Below are 18,831 nucleotides of genomic sequence, written 5' to 3'. Positions count from 1 at the left end.
GAGACAATAGCTGAAGACAAAGAAATGAATGCTATTATTTAGCAACAACAGTAGCAACGATATAATATCATAAATCATCTTTAGGCAGCATGTCTCTATAAATGCGTATGCTGGTATCTTCACTACAGTGTAACATATTACAGAAACTCACTTTGGTTTCACATTGTGCTGCAATTTCTTCAAATGGTGCTTTTTGGAACTTTTCAATCACAAGACGCCTTTTTTCTTTTTCTTGTTCTTCAAGTCCATTGTTATCTTAAAAAAAATAAACAGGAAAAAAATGTAAATGTAATTTTGCCTATCGAGTGCACATGATTTAAATCTCAGTGTTTTGTCTTCATTTACATCGTGTTTTTAAAACAAAGTGTACTGCAGAAGCAAACAAGCACTGTATTTGAAGTGATGCAACCATACCCAAACAAGCTGTCAGTTGTCACTGCTTCTAAAGCAAAATGCTGATACAATTTCATAGAGCTGGTTTCAGGATGCCAGTTCTGCCCCTTTCTCACTATGTGCTTTAATCACTAGGACAGTCAGCCCTACTTCTGCTGCATCATCTGGGCTCCAGACTGCAATTCTCACTCACTGCATTCAGGTTCAGCTCCAAAAGAAGGGAGTATCCTCCCTCCCAGCATCACACAGACACGAAGGCAGGATTATTATGATTTTTTAATCAGAATTTGGGAAAAGTGAGTTACACCTCCATAGGCTGAGTGAACAACAGTTGGAACTTTCCGGCATCTAACAAATTACAGTACTTCAGCAACTAGCTTTGGAAAATGGTCAGACTGAATTATTGTTTAAAATGTCCATGTTCAATCCCTGTTTTTGGCAGAATTTTGGTGGACATTAATTAGTAATTACTTATAGCAGTATGAAATAAGGAAACTTTAATTCAGAGTTCTACTAGCTGGATCCCTGTTCAGAAGAATCTTCCTCTAAACGCACCGAATACAATTGTAACAATACACTAACTCAGACACTGAGTGTTTTTCAAGTCTTACAATCTGTTTCCTGAACGCACTGAAGACCTAAAAATCTGTTCCTAATAAGTAAAAAAAAATATTTAAGTTCATTTACAAATAATCACTCAACAGAATTTGAAAATCTCACGTTATTTATAACTTGGTCTGTTAAGGGCAAATTTAATAGATGATAGGCACTTCCAGATGGTTTCATTCAGTCACATTAGCTTCAGAGAATGAACTCACAAAAATTATCAAAATCTCATTTCAGATATTTAGAAATAAATGGTTGAAATTTTAAATCAGTTTACTAGCTGATGAGAAACAAATATAGTATTTTAATTATGTTATTCTGGCAACATGTTCTCTCTAGTAATTCCACAGTAATCTAGAAGTATGCTGTTAAACACAATTGTAATAAATCTTACCAATTGCTTTCTTCAAAGCTTCAAAGGTGATTTCTTCAGTATTATTAACCTAAAGACAAAAGATACAAAAATATCTTAGACCTCACTGGCACAAACTTCAAAAAACTGTGGAATGTAAAAAAAAAAAAAAAACAGAAGGCCAAAATAGCTACAAAGCATGTTTTACCTTACAAGTTTCTAATAGTTTCATCAGTAGTTTCTATAGAAAAGAGTCCGTTAATTCTTAGCCATTGGATTGACTGGCAGTTCTTTGCAAGCAACTATCTTTGTATATTGAGAACTGATACTACCAGCCTCACTTAAAGCCAGTTGGTTTATTTATTTATTACAAACCTGTTTCTAGATACCAACAACAGATCAAAATAATCATTCAGGCTGAAGTTTCTGTCCTAAAAGTCATGATTATTTATTGAGGAATTTTTTTAACGAAGTGAGATCAAGGAAAACTTTCCAAATTTCTGGTCAAGATGCTCTATGACAAATAATACTTTGGAAAAGAACTTCAATTTTGGTGGCTCTCTCCTTTGTGTCAGGAATACACTTATGTTTCTTGTACTGTAACCCTCAGTATTGATTCTTAGACATCTTTTGAGAATAATAAAAGTCCTTTCTGAGACTAGTTGAACTATTAGCAATGTGAAACTAAAATAAGAGTTGGTGGTTGAGGGTAGAGTAGAAAATTTTTATTGCATTAGACTAACTTTGTACCAGTACAGACTCCAAGAAATTTAGTATTTATGTTGTAAGCACTGGAGCTAAAGGGCTCTTCATAACAAACTATGTCTGATGCACTGAGAAAATCTGTTCATTTACCAATATGAATACCCATTTGCTTCTGTAGATGTAATTCATTAGGGATTGCTCTGGGCTGCAAAATTACCAAAGATGCATGAACATTTCTCTGCAGAGCTCCGTCTCATGGATCTTTGTGCTTGATTTCTTTACAAAGTGTTTCTGTATCAGGAAGCCTTTTTTACAGTGAAACTACTGCAACAATGTTAGGGAAGAATGCTGTGACAGGAGAACGGTGTACAGCTGAATATAACATTTTCTCAGCTTAGCCTACATACTTTTAACTCTTCAAAACTATGTGTAAATATTCAGCATGACTATTTTTCCTTATAAACTTTAATTGTTTATAATGTTCTAATTTAACTTAATACGAATGATCTGTAAGGTATCAAGATGTTGCATCACCCGGTTCAGAAGACTCTTTGAATTCTGTTTGTTAATTCACTGACTTGATCTACTGTAAATGAAAAAGCCTTAACAAATAGTAGCTTTGCTTTTATATCAAGCATTATTTGAGGAAGTGCAGCTGTAAATGATACTTTTCTAACAAATTTTACTGCACTAGCACTGTATTCTCTACTTTTGAATACATAAATAAACAGCAAAATAATAAACAAAAAGCAAAGAAATAATAAGCTACAAAAAATAACAAACAGCAACAAAATAATAAACACCAAAAAAGATTAAACAGTAAAGTCTCCTTTTAGTCAAATATTCGTTGATAGTGCTAGAGACAGAGTACTCAGGTTTTGAAATAATCACCTTTTATATGATTTATATTTGGTAAATATTGTTTATTGCAGTCTTTTAGATTTCTTATAACAGCCATAATACTTTCTGATATCAACTAGCATTATTTTTGGCTATAGGACTAGCTGCTTTCACAAATGCTTTCCACTTATAAAAGAAAATACCTATAGAACAGCCAACATTCATAAATGGGATTCACTTACAGCCATGTCACAATGAGAAACTTCAAATGTGCTGACAACTGTGTTTGTGTTGTACATGGTAATAAGTAAGTATTTTAAGGATGAGCAGTCTTCACACAGTCCTCAGACAGTGTAGAAACAATACTCTATATCATCAATACTAAAGGTTAACTAACCAACCAACCAACCAAACAACAACAAAGGTAGTTTATCCTCTCCTTATTGTGTGTTGTTACGTTATGGATATTATAGGTACTAATTTACACAGCAAGAGACTCAGATTTAACAGTTTCATGGACTTTTTTCCCTGCTCTTAAGCTACAAACAGCATGCCATCTTATGTTGTAAGTGGCCCAAAATAGCCACTATAATAGAACAATAATTAGCAAAAAATCACAGAGCACCATTACAGAAGGAAAGTTTTGCAAATGCTTTTGAATTAGATATCAAGGTGTAATCAGCGAATCAGAAAATACCATTTTCCCCTCAGCATGATAAAAAAAAAAAATGGAATGACACTGTTAAGCGATTAAAGGAAGAATTTTCCATTTCACGTCTTTCTGATGAATAAAATTCTTGTTTTTAGAAGATACAAACAGTAATTCATCATCCAAGACGCTGTACTGCATTCAACTGAGAATGCAAAGATTTTAATTCATCTAAAACTGCTGCATCCAGCTATATATGCAGTTATAGTTATAGCCATAAATGGCTACAGATCAATGTTTAAAATAACTTAATCACTTGAAATCTGAAATGAGATTTTCCCTCATTCAATTTCATATTCAAGAGAGAATTCTTCAGTCATATATAACACATGAAATTTAAAGGAGCATCATCCTTATTAGGAATATAGACTTTCTTCAGAAAGCTAACAATTGTGATGAATTGCGATTCACCTGCAGACACAAACACCTCAATTACAACAGCAAATCTTCTTTGTAGCAAGAAGAAATTTGGTTCATAAATAAACAAACAAATAAATCACCAGAGCTTTGAGAAAGATTCACTGGAAAGAAATGGAAATTTATTTTAAGAAACACTTCAAATGAGGTGTCAAAAGATGTGGGATGATTTTAATTATAACACAGTTTTCATGAGAGGTAATTAGCATCAGCTCTTGTACCCTACACATGAACCTTTTGTTTCCACTCCTTTCCTTCCCGTGTCTTTACAGTATTGTGTGTGTGATTCTGTAACACTGTGTTGTAAATAGCCTGCCTAGTCTTCACCTGCCTGTCTCAACGACATTCTTAAATCTGTCAGCCCCATGTTGAAGATGACCACCTTCAGGTATGCTTCACATGATGTAGGGATACACATGCAGGAATTTTATTTAATACCTCAAAATGCAAAGAAAATATTTTACTTAGAGTATTTACTAATAAAATATTAGTAGTTCGGCATATTTATGTATTGCCACACCATGCTCTGCAATACTATTTGTAAAAATTATAATGGAAAAGTTATTCACATTTTCATACAGCAAGATCAGTATCAGCGTGTTTGACAACACACTTCTGCAAGTATGGGAATTAGAAAAAACACATCAAGAAAACATTTAACATTGCTAGAATGATTAAATACTAGAATTTTGGGGGAAACTTCATTTGAAGGTTGTTCCTCCCACCCCTATCTCCACACCAATGCTGAAAGTGCTGCCTTAAAATATCCTGTGATTTTCATACCTTGTCCTCTGTGTTGTTGCCAGGTAGAATATCCACCTGAATAGAAACCGTGTCCACAATGCTCTTTCTCCTGGATAGTCTGTCCTCATCTATGAAAAAAACACAACACAGGCAACAACATAACTAACTTTACGATTATTCTTGTTTCAGCTGTTATAAGAATTTCTACACATCAGATAGTTTTGTTTCTATGTCTATTTAACCCTAGATCACCTGTTTTATCACTTGGATTGTTGTGAATAATAATGCATTAACTTTCCGACTAAATAATTAAAACAGGAAAGAAAAATAACCTCTTTACTGTACCTTCCCCCACCCATCCCCAAACCTTCTAACTTTCCCTTGAAAGACCACTTAAAAAAATGAGGTGAGATCTTATTCAAATGAACAAGTAGCATAGCACGTGATGATAAACTGCTGCAGAGTAATTTACAAAAGCATAAACATTTTTTAATCTTTGCTGTGAAATTGAAATGTTAAGGTCTCAATTTGAAGGTATTTTGAAACAGAAAAGGGCTTCTTGGAAGATGACTCACTGACAAGAGAAAATAAAGATTTCTGAATGGAAATGAACTATAACCCTTCCTTATTCTTGTTGCTACAAATAATGCACTCAGCATGTCTAAAATCTACTTGGTGAAAAAAAAAATAAAAATCTTAGCTTCCTACTTTCTACAAATGTTAGCAAGTCCAATTGCCCTAAAAGCTGTCAGAATAAGTCCAACTATGCTGATAGTAAAAGGAACATAATTTTATTAATGCAGAAGCAGATTATGAATGAATGATCCATCACTAGTTGGGTTTTCTTTCTGTGATTGCATTCCTGAAGCAAAACACCAATAATCATTTCTCATTCTGACATTTAATATAGGAACATAAGATAAGAAACACCAAAAAACATTTAAAGACACGTCACGAGGAACCTCTAACAAATGGAGACAAGAACAGCTTAACTTTCATGCATCTCATTTACAAAACCATGAATTGATGTCACATTTTAGATTTTAGCTGAGATAAAGACATTGGAAAGTCGCCGTTACTATTACAGACTTCTACTGTATTGGGTTAAAAGCACCTACAGGCACTTGATGGTAAAATAAGGAGAAGGGCAGTAGAATTCCCCCGTGGTATGGTAATTTATGTTGGTTCCTTCACATTCTTTGTTTAAACCACTTCTAGCAAAGGGCTTTTTCAGTGCAAGTATCACAAAAAGAGTTCATTCATAGCTGAATGTACTTGGCTTTTATAAATCAAGAAATAACTTTCAGAACAGTCATATAAATGAAATGCCATTTTCAGATCAAGAGGCAGTGGAAGAACAAGTGCAGTGAAAAACACCTGAAGCTTAGCAATCTTTGCCAAGTTCTCCGAGCATCTGAAGTGGCATTTTGAAGGATTTACTTATTTTTAATCCCTGCTGGCTCACTGGTACACAACCCAACACACGCAGAGAGGAGAGCACCGTAACCAGTCAAGGGTAAACACCAGGCAAATGTACGTCTTTGCTGCCATCTTGCTGCTCTCTCTATAAATGACACAGAAACATCACAAGGCACACTTTGGGGACTATTTTGGACAGAACTCATTTTTATAATGGGTGTCTCACTGTTCTCGCCTAGTAAGTGCCATTCTTCTCTAATAACAATGGATTGTGTGGGTAAAAAATTGTGCAATCTCCAATGCTGTTAGGTTATATGATACAAAGCTTATTTCCACACACACGAAGGATCCCAGAGGCACTAAGGCAGTGGGGGAGCTCCCCAATACCCCTAGTCAGAGTCAAGGGACCCTCATCCTTTTCATCAAGTTGATTAAGACACACCATTTCTTCACAGACTGCTCTCTAAAATGACAGCACTGTGCTAAGAACGAAAATAGCCTTTCCAGTCAAGTGTTGAGTCCCATTCCACCTCCCTAGCCCCAACCCTCTCCCTGAAAGTGTTCTTCCTATGGGCTGTGTTATTTTTTGTCCTCCAAAGCAAAATTTCTGGAAAAAACGCATATGAGCTGAAATTTCCAGGCTTAATTTTGTTATTACTCAACAGAAGCAAAGTTTATTCCTCCATGAACCTAGATAATTTCCAAATATCACTATTTACTAATTGCTTCACCATCTTGACTGCTTTCTCTCCGGCCTTTCTCCTTGCTCATTTTTTATGATACAGAAGTTACCTCCTGAAGATTCTGAGCTACACGTGATGTTGATTGTCTCTAACATCAGACCAGTGCCTCCACATCTTGCGCAAAACACCTTCCTTAAACTCAGCATAGAGGAAACACTACCTGGAGCGCAGGACTGGAGATATACAGTGCAGAGTGCAGCAAACATTTTTGCTGAGAGGAAATAAAGTAACCTTGTCTACTGTATTTTTCATCTCTTTCACAAGTGACTAGAAGTTCAACATATATATACATATATATATATAACATATATACTTACCAAAGTAACTATTAAAGTGAAATAGAGATTTTCAAATCAATATGCTAGGTGCTTTATCTTCACAATTCAATTCACAATAAGCGCTTAGAATATACTTCTATTCAATTGCTAAACCTAAGTAAAAAGAATCTAGAACCTATGTAGTTCAATCAATATTACTTGGATGGTAGCAGATAAAAAACAAAAAAAAACCTTTCCTCATAATACAATATTATGCAGCCAGACATTTCCTCTTTGTGATTTCTTGTTTTGAATAGTGTGCCATTGCAAGCTTAGTGCCAGATCCTGAACTGTGCTGCCAGCTGCATCTATGCAGATGCCCAGAACTACTTCTTTAGGAACTTTCTTTTCCTCAGGGATAGGAAAAAAAAAAATCGATTTTGCACTCTGCCACAGTAATACTGGCAACAATGGGTGTGTGCAAGGAATAAAAACAAACTGTGCACCTACAGAGAGAATTTATTCTTGGTTTACAAAACAGTATCTACCCTATGCTGAATTCACCGTGCTACTGGGAAAAGCTAAAGAGAACATTAGAGCATGAAAATGTGTGGTAAAATCCTTATTTAACTTAACATAGCTCAAATAGAAATTAAATTGAGTTAAAGGATTGAATTAGAAGTTGAAATAAACAGAATTGAATGAAAGCAAAACTGGTGAGTGCTGTTATTTACTCATCTTCATATTTCATTAATAAAACTCTCAGTTTTGTAGTTTACCGCAGACTTAGAGTAAGATGAATCATTCATTCTGTGAACTGTTGACAGCTTCTTCCAACTTTCAAGCAAGATCTTGTAATTCACTCAAAGAGGTAATTAGTACCGTCACAAAAAAATGACACCTACCGCCCTACCACCTTTTAGGGAACGAAAATAGGAAGCTACCATAATTTCGAGTTCTAAATTGAGAACAAGCACAAAAGCAGACCTTGCAGCTGCAAACACTGCTACAGGCATATAAGGAAGGAGATAAACAAAAAAGCAGAATGACACACTAAGTACAAGACAATTTCTGGCCTATTTGTCTAAAAGCCTTCTAAAAGCACTTTTTTTTTGGACTGGGAACATCCTATCCAAGCACACCACAGCTAGCAGGAGAGCGGGATGTCCTACAACTCATTTTTACCTTTTGACTTGTGTCTGCATTTATGTTTTTTTTTACCTAATGGAAACAGAGCTAAATTAAAACATTTACATATATATATGTGTGCGCATTTAAATACCAGTTTTCCCACTGTACCCCTGCAACACCTCTCCACACCCTCCAATAAAGAAGAGAACAAGAACAAAAAAAAGTGTCTTTCAAACTGATAGGAAGCACCAAAAATTAGCAGGCAAACAGGTAGAGGATGATGATTCTCTCTATATGTCATTGTTAAATGTTAATATTTAAATATACTAGAAACATTTGAGATGAACATTTTTACAAGCTTTTTCAGTTCAACCGTAACTTTCATGGGAATATGTCAAAATTGATTTATCTTTTACTAAAATCATTGACATACTTCGAACACTGTATTGTAACTTTATAGTATAATGGTAGAAATGAAACATTTCATTTAAGACAAAATGAAAATTTTCAGAATTCCAAAATATTCACTTTGGCTTTGATTTAGTTCAGTGAAAACCTCGGAAGTGCAATATTCCACAGGATCAAAGCTTAATGATTCTAATCAGGTATAGTAACAGATATGAAACCAGTATTGGTTACAGTTCTCTGCAGAACTTTATAACAAGGAAACAAAACAAATCTGATTCACACACACTAACATTTATCATTAAATACAAGCATTTCTCATCACCCTAGCAGCAGTTAAGCAGGTATTACTTTCCACCTGAACTCACTTAACCCTTCTTGATGTCAGAACATACTTAATTCCTGTGTAGAAATGTATTTTAAGAAAGTATCCAAGTAAATCCTAGTAAGGTCAATTAGCTACAAATGCATCTTATTTTCTAGAAGAGGCTTGACGTAACTTTCAACATAATTTTCCAACCAAGCTATCTTTCTCATTCCATTCTCACTCACTCAAAAAAACAGTAAAAATCTGAAAACACAACATTTCATTACTTGGTACCTACCTCTTCTGCCAGTACTAAAATACAATGTTAACTGTTTTTTGGATGCCAGAAGAAATAATCTAAACAGTACCCCTGTACTTTCAAAAAAAAAAAAGTACAAACCTTTCCCTTTTTTAGAAGATACCCAGCAAGGAGAGAAAACAGACATTTCAGCTGTGTCTCCGAATGTATCGCTAGTCTATTTGCTAATACTTGGGGCAAAACCACATCAGTTGTTCTCATTCCCTCCCCACCTATCCCAAAAGATTCAGCAAACATCATTGTCTTTGAATGTAGCTGAACCATTCTGCAAGCATGATCTGATTACATTCACTGTCCATGTGTACTATGTTTCTATGTTTAATCTACAGAATATAGGAATCATTTTCTTGCTAGGTACTTGTATTTTGCAAAAAAGCCATGCTTCAGACTGGAATGGCCCATAGCCACATTATAGTTAAACACAGCCACAAAACACACGTGGTTAGTAAAACAAATTCTTCAAACAAATTTTCCATATGTTCCTCAACAGAATTTTGGAAAAAAATATTAAAAGCAGAAAAGCAAGAATGTCAAATACTACGTAGTTGCTTATGCATTATTCTCACATTCTGGGTAGGAAGCACAAACTAGCACAAATCTTCCTCAGGCATACTTTTTATTGTGTTACTTGACACTAAGTTAGCGATGGAGGCAATCATCACATTCTTGGTTAAAATAACATCTGCTCATTTAGAACTTGACTAAGATCAAGATCTCAAGTCAGCAGAAGGCCAGATGGCAAAAGGATAGGTTCTGTTCCATTCACTGACTGCATAAAAAGGATCAAGTATGCTGACTTTATAGTCCTTCTTCACCTCCTATCTCAAGTTAATATAGAAACAGAAATAATGACCTGCATTATTATAGGTATTATTTGGAAAGCAAAACGAATTTCTTCTAAGAGTTGAAGTGGGCTCAAGAACTTAGTGCCTCACCTCCTGAATTTAAATAAAAAATCTTAAAAGGACACAAAGTTGAAATACGTTTGCAATAACAGAGCAGCTCATGATAGAAAAAGAATCTCAGGAAAACAAAATTATACTATGATCAAGTTTTGTTGCCAAGCAGTCACACTACATTTATTTGATGTGCTGACAGACAACACATTAAGAAAGCATTCCTAATAACTAGAACTTAGCTGTTTTGCCACTTATCACCACTTACCTGTTACCTGTGGTACATAAGGAACTGACAATCTTTCCACACTGTATCCACTGCCGCCTAATGATTCTGCAATCTTGTTTGTCAGGAAAAATAAATTTTTTTCATGCTTCTCTAACGATATTGGAAGACTGTTAAAATATATATTTGAAGTTATTATCTACCAATAGAGATTTGTTCATTAAGTAAAATATTTTTCCATTGTCTACAAGCAACCAAAAAGGGTCAACAATGATGGTTTGACAGAAATAAAATGTGCTCAGTTATTTACAAATGAATATAGACCCTGTAACGTGTGAAATGAATCTCTCTCCAATATTTTAAATTACCTTAATAATTCTTGGTTACATGAAACAAGTTCCTGTACTGTGCTACATCTTGAGAGAATATGGTCTCTGACAGAACTGCAGAATAATAGTATTTGCCATTTGCCAGCAATGTGCCCTTGCCCTAAAAAAAGCTAATGGTATCTTGTGCTGAATTAGGAGGGATTTTGACAGCAGGTTAAGGGTGGTGGATCCTTCCCCTCTATTCAGCACAGGTAAAGCCACAGCTGGAGTGTCCAGTGCTGTGCTCCCAAGTACAAAACGGACTGGAGAGCCTCCAAAGAAGATTATTAAGGAACTAGAGCACCTCTCCTATGAGAAATGACCGAGACAGCTAGGACTCTTCAGCCTAGAGAAGGTGCAGGGGAGGATCTTATCAATACACATAAACACCTGAAGGGAAAGAGAGAACCTGAAAAGCTCAGAGAATCAGGCTGTTTTCAGTGGTGCCTCATATTCTGGCACTGGGCACAAACTGAAACACGGAAGGTTCTATCTGAACCTAGGGGAACCCTTCTTTACTGTGAATGTGACTTGATAGAGGCTGCCCAGAAAGGTTGCATCGTCTCCATCCTTGGAGATACTCAAAAGCCACCTAGGTGTAGTCCTGGGCAGTCTGCTATAGGTGGCCCTGCTTGAACAAGGTTTGGACCAGGTGACCTGCAAAGGTCCCTTACAACCTCACACATTCTGCAATCCTGTGGAAATTCATTTTGCTACATTAACACTTACACCTGCATCATATGGTGCTTGGTGTAACTATCTCTGACCACAGTAAAAGAAGTCTAAAAATCAGATTCTTCTTTTCATATAGCCTTCTAATGATTGTTTGTTTTTTTTTCTGCTTATCCTGAACACTATTTAACACGATAATTTTCACATACAAATTTCAATGATACGCAATTTCTAGTATAAGAAGTGGTTTACTGTTCATTAATTTATATTCTATATCTACTTACTTGCATTTGTCTTTAAAAATTGTTTCTGGCAGAAAATAAGGTGCTTCCAGACTTCTAGTTTCTATGACCTGAAAAAAGCCAAGACAAATAGTATAAATAGAGTAGTTCCACACCTAACATATCCAATGACTAAGCTGCTTAAATAGGTTTACTGTAGCAGATTATCAGTCCTTCACTAATATTTACCTCATCAAAATTGAGGTTTTTAGAATTTTCTCTTAACCAGAGAAAGTATTGTGGCACTCACCCTTTTAGACAAAAAATCTGTTTCTCATGGTCTTGTTTACATCAGTACTGTTTTATCAAAGCCAGTGAGGCTATAAAGTCTTACCCCAGATGGCAGTTTAGCTCATCATATATGGTAGCATAAACAAAAATGCTATATGGTGACAGAAGAATTCTCTGCATAAGTTTAAGATTCAGCAAGTAAGATGGAAGATGGTAAGATGACAGAAGGCAAAGAACAATGTTGGTGAATAAATACCCAGAGATCAAGAACACAAGCAATTACTTGAAAGAATATACTTCCTTACCTAATAGGATGTTTACTACACTAAATGACTTATTACTTAATTACACGTTACCTTGCTGACATGCTGACAGAAGGCAGGGACTGCAATCATCTGACTCAGAAAGTTTAGATATGCTGCAACCAATGCCATGACACCACAACGATTGAACATTGGTAGATTATCCTCATTGATGATGGCAATGTCCTGAAACACAGAGGACAGCGTTACATCCTCCAAAGTTAACAGGCTGTCCCAAAAGCATAGAAGTCATTAGTACTAATAACACTAGCTGACTTATGATGACTATCTGGTATTAATTGGCATTTAATACCTTTCACCTCACAATCCTAGTCTTCAATCCTTCAGGATCTAACCCCTATCAATAGAAATAAATCTACTGAACTCAAACTTCTGTTTCTCAGAAAGAACACAGTATAATAATGACTTGTATCTCTGTGCAACTTCCAGAAGGACTACCTGCTGATCAGGAAAATTAGGAACAGTATCTTAAAAATAGAAATCATCCTTGTGAGTCATGGATACAATAGCATAAAGGGAATTATTTAATGCTTATTAGCATTTCTGCAGTTTTTCAGATGGTATTATTTTTGCTCTAGTCAAATTCCTATCATCATTTTCATCAAGTGAGGATCAGGTTCAGTGACATTTTAAAACTAAGGATGCACTCTGCATTTCAGAAGTTTCACAATGCAGGTGCACATTAGGTAATAAGGCTAGTGACAGAGAATGAACTGAGAACACAGTATGCAATCTTATCAAATTTTCATGGCACACACAATATTTTTTGCAATGCTTTGATTTTAGATAAATAGATATAGCTTTTTTTTTTTTTTAAAGTTTCACTGAAGACTGGATGCAAGAATGAAATACTGTTTGATGCTATAAAAGAAATATTAAAGAGTAAAGCCTCTCAACACTGATATAGTTTTAGTATAGGTAAGATTAACTAGCCTGCTTTGACATAAGTTTCCAGTCAATTAACCAAGAGCTTTCTTCCAAGGTGAGAACATATACGAGGTTATAAAAACAGCTTCTAAATCTGTTAATGAATATAACAATGGTTGGAAAGAATGTTTCAGCAGATTTCTGCATCTGCTAAATTTGATGAAGAGAATATGCTGTAGAAGTTTTTAACAAAACTGATTAGCTGAAGCTTCACCATTAATAAACATTATGCATAAAGTATACTTGCTCAATGGATTGATCATATTAGGACTGAGTGATATGATTTCCAGTCTGAGTATCAACATGCAAACAGAACTATTCACATACATAAATTTAGTCAGTGAACCCAGCACAAGTTCAGACTCATACCTGCAGAGCAATAGCTAATCGAATGAGGTCAATAACCACTTCTTCATTGGCCAGTTCAATTGTGGTAAGAGCTAGAGATGTATACAGCAGCTCAAAGTTCTTTTGGACATTGTCTTCTTCTTTACAGCCTAAGTAGATGTGCCTGTACAACTGCTGACCATGCTATGAAAGACAAAGAAAGTGAAAACAAATATTAAAATCTCAGAAGAATTTGGGTTAGAAATTATATCTAAATGTCATCCAGCGCAATTCCCTTCTCCAAGGAGATAACAGATCACTTTGGATACGGAATTATTAAAATTCACTCTGATGACAGATCACTTTGGATACAGAATTAGAAAAAAAATAAAAATAGGTAAAACACACACAGACAAACAAGTACATGAAAACTACTAAGACCACTAGTTTACTATAAAGACAGCAGCTTATTTCAAAACACAGTACTGTTCTACTTTCTGTAGAAGTTCACAGATGGGCAAGATAATGCAGAGAACTGCACATGAATACCACACTGTGTCAGACACTGACATTCATTTCTTACTGAAATATTCAGAAAAAAAAAAAAGAAAAAAGCCTGTTTATGAAAAAGAGAAAATAAAAAGTAGATCTTGAAACATCCTCAAGCATATTCACGTAACTGAGGAGCTACAAGGGTTATGCATGTTCTCTAGTGTAGACACCAAATTTGTGCATTAAGCAGGTCTTCTTGAATAGCAAACTAAAAAAAATTTCTTCTAGAAGGGGGGTTGAGAAGATGGACAAGGCTCACTTACCACTGCACATATGGAACTCTGATGAAGAACATAAGTTATCTAATCAAAGACCCTCAAATACAAACGTGACTTTAATTTCCTCCTAGCATTGTGCTTAACCAAAGTTTTGTAACAAAACTATTAATTCAACTACTAAAATAAATGAAAATAGAGATAGGCAGGTTAAGAAGCAGGTTTTGTATTCAAGACACTGCTTAAGATCATTCCAGCATTCTTAATCTGTAGAGGATACAGGTCTATTTCAGGTGACAGATAATTTTCAAGATCTGAAGACTGATGCTTTATCTCTGAAAGTAATAATTCAGCTTCAGAAGGAGAAGGGCAACTGAATTTTTTACTCAAAGGAAGGAAACATGGAGCTGTTACCAGAGCACAAAATGGTGAAATAAAGACAGCTAAGAGGTTAGATCTATAATGGACAGTATATTTGGAAAATAAAAGTAATGAAATAATTCATTCATTAGCAAAAAAAAAAAAAAGATGGTTATATGAAAATAAATGTATAATGCAGTCCATGTAGTATTTCTAAAAGATAACAAAATGCCAGAGGTTTGACATTTCCCTAATAAGACAATGGCTATTGTTAGAATCTTTAAGTGACAGAAGGAGTCTCCTTTGAGAAGGCAGACTGAGATTAAAAGAGCTTTTTTCCTATGTCTGGTTTAATTCTACCTGAATTTAGATACTGAAATTCTTAAGTTTGATACACAATTGCTGTGGGATCCCCACTAAATATCAAATGAGCCTAGATGGTCATTCAGATCTCAATGGACTTCTGGAGTCCAATGGACTCATCTTTCTCCTTTGATTACACAAATAATCTGGTATGAATAGACTACAGATGTAAACCGGGTATGTAAAATCAGGTTTATGATACGCACCTAAAACAGTATCACAAATAATTAAGTGATGTAATTCCACAGGGTTAAAACACTTTTAGAAGACCATATAATCTATTCTTAACCTGATTAGAGTCTATTTTCCTCTCCTGCCCTCTTTTTCAGATAAGAACATTAACTAATGGTCAACTGTCAACTAACTTGACTAACTGTCAAATACTTAGTTTGGCAATTAAAATTTGTATGCTAGCAAAATCAGTATATGCAGCTTACCCAAACTGATTGATGTAAATCCAAGGTACTGTATTGATGAATTCCAATGTAATTCATTTTTCAAAAAGACACATTACTACTAATTGCCAATGTTGGAGTATTCTTTATACTAGTCTTATTCCAACATTACTCAGAACAGGGACAAATATACTGCAAGGAATAACAACTGTACTAACCTAGCAAGAATGCGTACCTTGCAAACTTACTTGAAAGCGGCACAACTATTTTGCATACTGTTATATAGAAATAGTATCTTTGCCTCTGGACAAATTAAATATCAATTCTTCCAATTTTTCTAACTAGAATATTTAACAAAGATTTACTTAATGTTAAAAAATTACTTATTTCAGAGTCTATACACTGAAGACCCTATACTTCCACATCTATACTTTGAAGACATGCATCTTTTATTTCATAGCTAATAGAAAACAAAAGGAATGCAGCAAAGGACAGCTGTGAGAAACTAATATCATCTCAGGCAGGTGACAATGATAAACATTTTTAAGGCCTGCTTCCACTCACTGCAGGAATCTGTATTTTTTGTTTACAAATATAACCGCACAGATAAGCTACATTCAGGAATAACAGAGCACATTAGTAACTAAACACATTGTAGAAAGTAAAGTGATTAGTATAAGGAAGTAATTTTAACCCACATAAATATCATCTAAAAAAAAATCAGTTTTTCTTTAGAACCAAACATATTCAGAAATCAATTGGAACGATATCCTGAAAAAAACAGTACCTTGTAAGGAGGTTCAATTTTTATGTCCGAAGTAATGTTAACTTTGAAGAAGACACAAGACATTTTGCTAAGGCTTTTAAAGAACTCTTAATTAAACATGAAAATACAACGAAAATAAGTGCAACTACTATTGTTAATTGAGTTTTTATTTTAGTTGAGTTTTAACTAAGGAATTGAGAATTGAATCTGTATGAAAAGACCATACTGAGGATAAAAGAAATGCAGCACAGGGATCTAACTATAGAGAAAGGTTTTCAGAACCATAGTTTAGATATACACTTCTCTAATTTCACACATGCAAGGATTTCCACGGAAGACATAAATAAAAATTTTATTCCATGGAACCATCTCTGAAGTACCTACGAGTCCTCAACATTCAAGAAACTAATTAGAATTAAAATCACTTGATACTGATATATTCAGCTTGCTGCAAAAAAGTTGAAGAAAAGCAAAGATAGTGGTTCAGTTACTTCATCTTCTTTCTAGATGGAACAGTTAGCTTTGTTCTATTACCTTTTTCATGAAGCTGACGTCTTGCCTTGAAATTTTGTCTCGTTTTATCTTTAGATCAGAAACATCTGGTATTATTCTACAAAGGAAACCAAGATACCGTTTCAGGAAAAAAAAAGTTGAAAGGGGAAGAGGACATGAAATAAATGAACTATTCAAACAAATCTTGAAGCAATTTCCATTTTAATTATATTTATGTTTAACAATGATATTCAGATTTCAGTTGAAGAGGCAGAACCATAAACATAATTATGACAACCACAGATATTTTTTTTCCTGTATATAAAGTACCATAGTCTGTTATCCACAAAGCAGATAATCAGTCACAAAGTCAATTAAACTTTCAGATACTGGAGCAGTCTTTTAATGTATCATGAATTGTTTACCTGTAAAATTCTTTCCATTAATAAACGATACAGAGCATTGTGCATTTATCAAAACAGTACATTAACATTTCATATTTGGAAAAATATTTAAAAATCAATATTACTTATAATTCAGATACTAAAGTAGAACTTCAATTAATGTAGAACCATGGCAAACAAAGAAGTATTACCGTATCCCTCTGAGTTTTGCTCTGTTGTCATGCCGATCAATGAGATTATGCAGTATTTCCAAGACCAGCTGCCTTAGCTCAGAGTCCTCCATGAGTGAAGGAGACAACAATGGGTCCAGAAATGGGGCAGGAAGTGCATTAGTTATCGTCGTTGCTTTGTATCCTGAAGTTACCTGTTCATAATTGAAGCTGAATATTAGTATGTGTCATTACTACAGTATGAAAATTACTTGCAGCTGTCACTCACATTTTAGCAGGCCTTGGCTGGCATCTGAGAAGTGGATTCAACCAGAAGTACTGTATTAGTTCTGAAAATTCCTAACTTCACTACAGATTTGGACGGACTTTAATACTCAGGTTCAAATGAACACACTCATCTGTGTTAGTGGTATTTCTTAGGATCCCTACTCTGTCAACACTTAAAAAGCAAAAATAAAGTAACTATTTATCAAATTTATAAGAAATAACAAGAGTGATTTGCAGGGCATAAAATGAAGGTAACAATTTCTGAGAGAGAGAGAGAGAGGGAAATCAAGCCCTATAAGCCCCATACGTATATTTTAAACATTTATGGATACCAGTTCTTACCAGTTTTTTGGAAAAAAAAAAAAAAAAAAAAAAAAAGGAACCAAGGAAAAAGCATTTTCTTGTAAATCCGCTACAGTGGTATTTTTTTTAAATTAACGCTAATGCTGACTTACCTCATTTTTTTCTCTAAAACAAGATTTGCAGATATATAATGAAGAGTTAGTTAACTTTAATATAACTAATTATATATTAATCAGTTATACATTTATAGCAGTCAGAAATGTTTAAATGGTTTCTATCTCTTGAAGTAGATGTTAAATCCAAAAATTAATTATAATAAAAACAATCATATGTTTAAGACTACATAATTATATCTTCATTGCATACATTCTATACTATTACCGCTTTTACATGCAAATGTGTGCAAGCACTATTCCTACAGCGTAACTGAATAGGTAGGAAATTGGTTGGCAAAGGAGCAGGAGGGCATTATCAATGCCACAGGAAGGAATCTGATCAATCTTTATTAAAATGGAAAATTATTAATTTTACAAACAGTAATGCTGCAAATCAAAGTTCATATGAAGTGCCAGATTTCAATTGCCTATACAACACTAAGGTGTCTGCCTGTGTGTATGCTGGACGAACTCGTGTTATGAAGCATTACTTTTTTGTACATAACAGATGATGCACAGTGCTCAGTTCAGCACACAGGACAGTCAGGATTCAGCAACTTCTAGGTGCTTAAGATGTGTGCAGTCCACACCTTATAAACTGAAATAAAAAACTGCTTTGAACACAAATTCCTTCCACTGTTTTTTGACAATATTTATCAATATCAGAGTAACTCATTACTCATCAGAACATCTACTATCAGATCTTTGTGCAGTGATGTGATTTTACTTTTGTACGCTACAAGAAGATATGAAACAAAATTCATCAACAAAAGCGTTCAAATCCATCCATA

General features: G+C 34.5%; 1 protein-coding gene across 6 annotated transcripts in view; it reads right to left on the bottom strand.

Moving 5' to 3' along the window:
* Positions 1-18,831, bottom strand: part of EFR3A (EFR3 homolog A) — an 82,322-nt gene that overhangs the window by 4,275 nt on the left and 59,216 nt on the right. For all 6 annotated transcript variants that reach the window (XM_068672671.1, XM_068672670.1, XM_068672669.1 and 3 more), the window contains 9 exons: positions 17,337-17,509; positions 16,784-16,859; positions 13,641-13,802; positions 12,378-12,509; positions 11,794-11,861; positions 10,512-10,639; positions 4,806-4,894; positions 1,394-1,442; positions 152-255 (listed from right to left, as the gene is read on the bottom strand). In XM_068672671.1, the coding sequence (XP_068528772.1) occupies positions 152-255; positions 1,394-1,442; positions 4,806-4,894; positions 10,512-10,639; positions 11,794-11,861; positions 12,378-12,509; positions 13,641-13,802; positions 16,784-16,859; positions 17,337-17,509 (981 nt within the window). The remainder of the gene's footprint in view (positions 1-151; positions 256-1,393; positions 1,443-4,805; positions 4,895-10,511; positions 10,640-11,793; positions 11,862-12,377; positions 12,510-13,640; positions 13,803-16,783; positions 16,860-17,336; positions 17,510-18,831) is intronic.

Source organism: Anas acuta, chromosome 2, assembly GCF_963932015.1.
Source record: "Anas acuta chromosome 2, bAnaAcu1.1, whole genome shotgun sequence".
NCBI lineage: Eukaryota > Metazoa > Chordata > Aves > Anseriformes > Anatidae > Anas > Anas acuta.
The sequence above is the reverse complement of the archived record's forward strand: the minus strand, read 5'-3'. Positions and strand labels throughout refer to the sequence as shown.